The following is a 5,926-nucleotide window of genomic DNA, read 5'->3' on the forward strand; positions in this document are numbered from 1 at the left end:
CCTAAAACCAGCCTATAACCAAAACGACCTGATTAAACACGTTGCACTATTAACAGATCCGATCTACAATTAGCCCGTTGGACAAACCTTAAAAAGCAGCATGACACAGCTCAATGGAGGGAGATAGAAAAATTTATCTGCATTAATATTATTGCAGACCAAGTACACCTTGTAATGGCAGTGGGCTCCTTCAGCAAGATAATGCACCTTGCCACACGCTTACAATAATTAAATACGAAGGCCTGAGAGGTCTACGCACTGCAAATTAAGAGAGCCCATACACACACACACAAAACAAAACAAAACAAACTTAAAGGTTCACTACACATGAGCAGGATTTACATATGTAGCCCGAGTAAAATGGTTGCCACACGGGACACAATAACTGGGGTCTTCGCAGCTTCGATGTCCAGCAGGTCGGTTTATTTACACACAAAAAGACATGGAGTAGCCAAAAGCAACGGGTAACAAAATAAGGCGGTGGGCTATCCCGCCAAAAAGCTCAGTCCAACGTAAAATAAGGAAGGGACCACAATGCATTTGGTCAAGCTCTGACGGAATGTACACATCTCAGTCCGTACTGCCATCTAGTGGCCAAGATACTAGGTGACATTAACACTCCAATAGCCCACCGAAGGTTACTTTTACATAACATCACCAAAATTGAACTGTGCTACATTAACATGAAAACCATAAACATTACATGACAATTTGAATGTTGAAACCCTTTCGGGGACCTTTCGCCATCAGTGGAAAACAACTTAGTTATTTATTTATCTCCCCTTAGTATATGTTTACCACCCGGCTACACATAAGACGTAGCAAATACGGGAAATACAACCAAGTACAAAAACGCAGCTAGGAGCACATATTACAACGGAAGTAGTTGTTGGGTGGTGCCTAAGTTTGATATTAATATGGGACAGCGCGTATGAAATGACAGTGAATGTGACCGCGTCAGAAGGTGGGTAGTAACGAGTTACATTTACTCCATTTACTTGAGTAAATTTTTGAAACATATTACTTCTATGAGTAGTTTTACTGCACCATACAAACTTTTACTTGAGTAGATTTGTGAAGAAGAAACGCTACTCTTACTCCGCTACATTCGGCTAAACTCGACTCGTTATTTTTCTAACCATTTATTCTACACATTACATATACTTTATTTTTGCCAGAGAAATGCAGCCAGTGGATCTACCACATGACTCCATTTGACCAATCAGCCGCAGTGGAAAAAAAAAATCACATGTAGTCACATGACTACATACAAACTGGTAGCATAGCGGGAAATAATGTTCAGCTGTAGTAGACAGGGAATGAAAACAAAAAATTGGCTGAGGCATCTCTCTCCAATGCTACAAAAGAAGAGGATGAACACCCCTGGCCTCATATACAAAGCATGTTTCGCTTACGCACAGTGCAAAAGAACAGCTTTATAATCAGAATCAGAATCAGCTTTATTGGCAAGGTGTGTCAGACACACCAGGAATTCGATTCTGGTACATCGGCTCACAATGTGCCCCATGCAAGGGGCAAGTAAACAGTAAACCAACGTAAGGCTAGTATAACATAATAAGCAGTATTAACAGCAACAAACAATGCAAAATAAACAGTATAACTAGGCAGTAAATAATGCAGACAGACAAAGGAATGCTCATTGTGAAATGAGATAAACAGGAATAACAGAGTACTTAAAAAAAGAGACCTGCACGGATCTGTATAGTCTATACAATGTATATTTACAGATATTGAACTGAGGGTTATTGTCCAGTCATACTGTCATGGCTCAAATGTTCATCAGAGTGACAGCCTGGAGGAAGAAACTGTCCTCATGCCTGGCTGTCTTGGCGTACAGTGACCTGTAGCGCCATCCAGAGGGGAGTTCGAACAGATTATGTCCAGGGTGTGAGGGGTCTGCAGAAATCTTCTCCGCCCTCATTTTGACCCGTGAGGTGTACAGGTCCTCCATGGAGGGCAGGCTTACAACATTGACCTTTTCTACAGTCCTGACTGTCCACTGAAGTCTGTACTTGTCCTGTTTGGTTGCTGAGCCAAACCAGACAGTGCTGGAGGTGCAGAGAACAGACTCGATGATTCCTCTGTTGAACTCTATCAGCAGCTCCTGGGCCTGCTTGAACGTCCTGAGCTGGCGCAGGAAGTACATCCTCTGCTGTGCCTTCTTGATGATGGTCCTGATGTTGGACGTCCACTTCAGGTCTTGGGAGACAGTGGAGCCCAGGAACTTGTAGGACTTTACTGCTGATACAATGCTGCCAAGTGGTGGGGGTGCTCTTCCTGAAGTCCACTGTCATTTCCACTGTTTTGAGCATATTCAGCTCCAGGTTGTTGCAGCTAGAATTTGAAATGCCAGAATCTGTACATTATTTTATCATTTTGTCTGGCTGCTTACATAATTTCTAAAAAAATAAACCGGACATTACTATTACACAGTTACTCAGTACTTGAGTAGTCTTTTGACTGAATACTTTTTTACTCTTACTCGAGTAATATTTTGGATGACTACTTTTTACTTCTACTTGAGTAATATTATTTTGAAGTACAGCTACTCTTACTTGAGTACAGTTTTTGGCTACTCTACCCACCTCTGGCCTGTTAAAATGTAATTCCATGGTTCATTTAACAGCTTTAACACAAAAGAAACCCTTGTCTGTGCACATGTACATAGTTTTTTTGTTGTATACATGCCAGAAACGTGGTCAGTTGCACTACCTAACATAGCAGGACATCAGACTGTCAGTCTTGACCTCATTTGCCATTGGCTGTTCGTTCAATCAACGTCAATCAGAATAGTGCTAAGGTGGGACAAGTAGGACGAAGCAAGAGGATAAGAGTAAAACTACCGGAGAGTTTTCTCGTTACCTGGTGAATGCAAAGTTTGCCGCTGTGTAACGGGAGATTTCTGGAGGTAAATGCTTTGTGATGACATGTTTATCTGCCTCAGAAAGTGTAATACAGAGGTGTACACGATCGCTAATAGTATGTTAGCATTCGTTGGAATGGTGTTGCTATATGACTTGCTAAGTGATGCTAATGTATCTGGCTAATTCTATTGTATGCTGTTAAAATAAGCTAACCGCGAAATTAAATGAGTTTGTGAAGAGACTTGTAGTTGAGAATATTGAATAAGAGACATTGTGTGTGCTCGTCGAAGGACTTGGACCAGGAGACATTCCTTGGGTTTTTATTTTTAATCCTGTCGGGCGCATAACCTGGAGTTCAGCCACAGTACGTTCCCGCCACGACTGGTTGTCGATGCCGCCTGCCGACTGTGTGTTCCCACTCATCTCGTCAGACCAGCATTGTCGAATAACCGGTTCATCCAACCGACTGTCCATCGAGGTTGTGAGTAAAACTGTGCACATGCATTCATAATTTTATTTTGGCTTGCTTGACAAGTGAAAGGGTCACTCAGTTTGAGACCACAACGCACAGAAGCATCTACTCAGGTCTGCAAAGAGTTTTGTTTATTTCAAGCACTCTGTTTTAATTAGCAGAGTGAGTGTGTGTGGGCCCTATTTTATAGAATAAGTTGTATATACATTACATTTTTTCATTTGAATTTTAATTAAAGTCATGTTTTGTATTCAAAGTACAGTGTGTTTTATTTTGAGTATGTTAAGGTGTATTAAGTTTAAAAAGGAAGTGATAACTGGTTAAACCCTTTGGGTTAAAATTATTCCTAGTGGGTTAAATCCTTATAATTTATAAGTTTTTACTAAGTGGAGGCGCCATCATTTGTTTTGATTTAAGTACACGGTATATTTTAGTCACAGGTATGACGGTCAGCTATATTTGCCAAAGAACCCAGGTCAGAACTGGTGAAGCCTCTTGGATGAGGGGTGAAATGGTTTCCCATTGCCAGTGATGCTTTTCAGGCTCCTCCACACAGACAAGGGGTTGTTGGCTGAAACCTGGGCTTTCAGCTTTTCAGAGTAGCTCCTCTTTGCTGCTCTGATCTCCCTTGTCAGTGTGTTCCTGGCCTTGCTGTACAGAATCCTGTCCCCACTTCTGTAAGCTTCCTCTTTGGCACAATGAAGCTGCTTGAGTCTTACTGTGAACCCGGGCTTGTTGTTGTATGTGCAGAAGGTCTTGGTGGGCACACACACATCCTGACAAAAGCTGATATAAGATGTCCCAATGTCAGTGAATTCATCCAGGTCTGTAGCTGCAGTCTCAAATACACTCCAGTCTGTACATCCAAAGCAGCCCTGTAGCTTTGACTTAGTCTCCTCAGTCCAGCTCTTCACTGTTCAACACAATCTGATAATGAATTTTTGGTTTTGCACTATATATCATGAACAGGAGCATATTTAGTAGCACTACCAGTTCTTGTAGAGTGGTACAATTCTATCTACTGTGTTCCTGCCTTGATTTTATTGCAAAGAAGGGACAGTTAACAGTCTGGGAAAAATCTATAGTTGTAATGCCCCTGCACTATACGTACGGTGTAATTTTGTAATGGCAGTCCTAGATTGCACTGTAAGCCATTTCCTATGTGCTAAAATTTAGGACCAAATTCTCAAAATATTACTGCAGCTATAAACCTTGTCCACAAACCAGTCAGAACACTGGGTGGCCATTGTAAGGCCCATTTTTGAATGAAGTTCCATTTCCAGCCAAAGACTGTTTTTAGTTTTGCTGAATCGTCAAGAGTGATGCAGGAATGATTTTTACATTGTACAGATAGTTCTACAGTTTAGTAAGCATTAAATGCACAAACTAACATCTTTAAAAATTGATGTGGTACACTTTTACACAGTGTGGTTTAAGAGGTAGTGCAGAGGCCCTGCAGGCTGAGACACTGAACACCAAATTTACTGTGATATTTGCCTTGCATGGTAGCTGGCTGCCATCAGTGTAAAATTGTAATTTTTTTATTATTATTATTTTCTAGCCTTGTAGGAACCCTGTGACAGTACACAGTGACCTCTACATATTGTGCACACAGTCATCATGTATTTCTGTGTCTTACAGCAGGTATCTTCAGAAACATGTCCTCTCCAGAGATTGGCTTGCTCTCCTGGGGCAACATGAAGGTCAAGGGATGCGCCTCCAGCTACAAGGATTGTAAGGTCTGGCCTGTCCTCACTTAATAATAATATAATAATAATCACCTTTATTTGGCCAACTATGTTACACACACACACACACAAGGAATTTTTTTTCTGGTACAGAACCGAGGAAGCCATCTACGGCGCCAACTCACGCCGAAGGGACAACTTGGGGGTTCAGTGTCCCAAGGACACTTCGACATGGGGACTGCAGGCACTGAGATCCGACCCTCCGGTTGGGAGACGGCTGCTCTACCCACTGAACCACAGTCAAACCCCAGTTAATTAATTCAACCTCAATATCAAGAATTCCTGCTCATTAGTAGGGATGACTCGATACCAGTTTTTCACATCCGATACCGATACCACAAAATTTAGTATCTGCCGATACCGATTCCTGTCCGATACCAAGTAAATTGTTAATATATTTTGCAGTTAATGTAGCTGGCAGGTCGTACTCCGCAGCATATGCACACAAGAATCGTTTTTGTGCTAGAAGGCTCTGGATCATGTAATACGTACTGTTCCACCTTGTACGTACGTCTTACTGAAGATGCTTGGTCGGCATATTCTGTTCAACCTGAATGTCCTCTAAGCGTGAATATGCAAGTGGCTAGTGCTTGAAGTGACCCACGATTTTTCTGCCGACAGACACAGCATCACTTACGCTACGCTGCGCTAGCAGTCCCTTGTTTACAACAAGTTGCAAGTTATGTGCAAAGCACCCCAAACTAGCAACTCCAAGACGGTCCATTGCTTTGACCACGTTACTGGCATTATCTCGTAAAATGACATGAACCTTACTCTTCTCAATGTTCCATGCTTTTAACATTTCCTCTGTTGCTGCAGCG

The 5,926-nt window shown here is 41.9% G+C and overlaps 1 protein-coding gene and 1 long non-coding RNA gene across 4 annotated transcripts in view; one reads left to right on the forward strand and one right to left on the reverse strand.

Moving 5' to 3' along the window:
- LOC109965373 (inosine-uridine preferring nucleoside hydrolase) overlaps window positions 1-553 on the reverse strand; it is a 5,480-nt gene extending 4,927 nt beyond the window's left edge. Inside the window, exon 1 of one of the 2 annotated variants that reach the window (XM_020609316.1) lies at window positions 343-553. Coding sequence is in view for 1 of the 2 variants with exons in the window: in XM_020609315.1 (XP_020464971.1) it covers window positions 88-102 (15 nt within the window). In the remaining variant the exon portion in view is untranslated. Of the gene's footprint in view, window positions 1-87; window positions 119-342 lie in introns of those variants that run through there. The other variant, XM_020609315.1, reaches the window with a different exon arrangement.
- A 2,267-nt stretch (window positions 554-2,820) lies between these two features.
- Window positions 2,821-5,914, forward strand: LOC109965483 (uncharacterized). 2 transcript variants are annotated; one of them, XR_002275655.1, is made up of 4 exons: window positions 2,821-2,929; window positions 3,176-3,366; window positions 4,999-5,096; window positions 5,199-5,914. It is a non-coding gene; the product is annotated as an uncharacterized LOC109965483 (long non-coding RNA). The 2 variants fall into 2 exon arrangements; XR_002275654.1 differs by having other exon boundaries at window positions 4,999-5,914.
- The last annotated feature ends 12 nt before the right edge of the window (window positions 5,915-5,926 follow it).

The sequence above is a fragment of the Monopterus albus genome, unplaced genomic scaffold (genome assembly GCF_001952655.1).
Source record: "Monopterus albus unplaced genomic scaffold, M_albus_1.0 scaffold99.1, whole genome shotgun sequence".
In the NCBI taxonomy this organism is placed as follows: domain Eukaryota; kingdom Metazoa; phylum Chordata; class Actinopteri; order Synbranchiformes; family Synbranchidae; genus Monopterus; species Monopterus albus.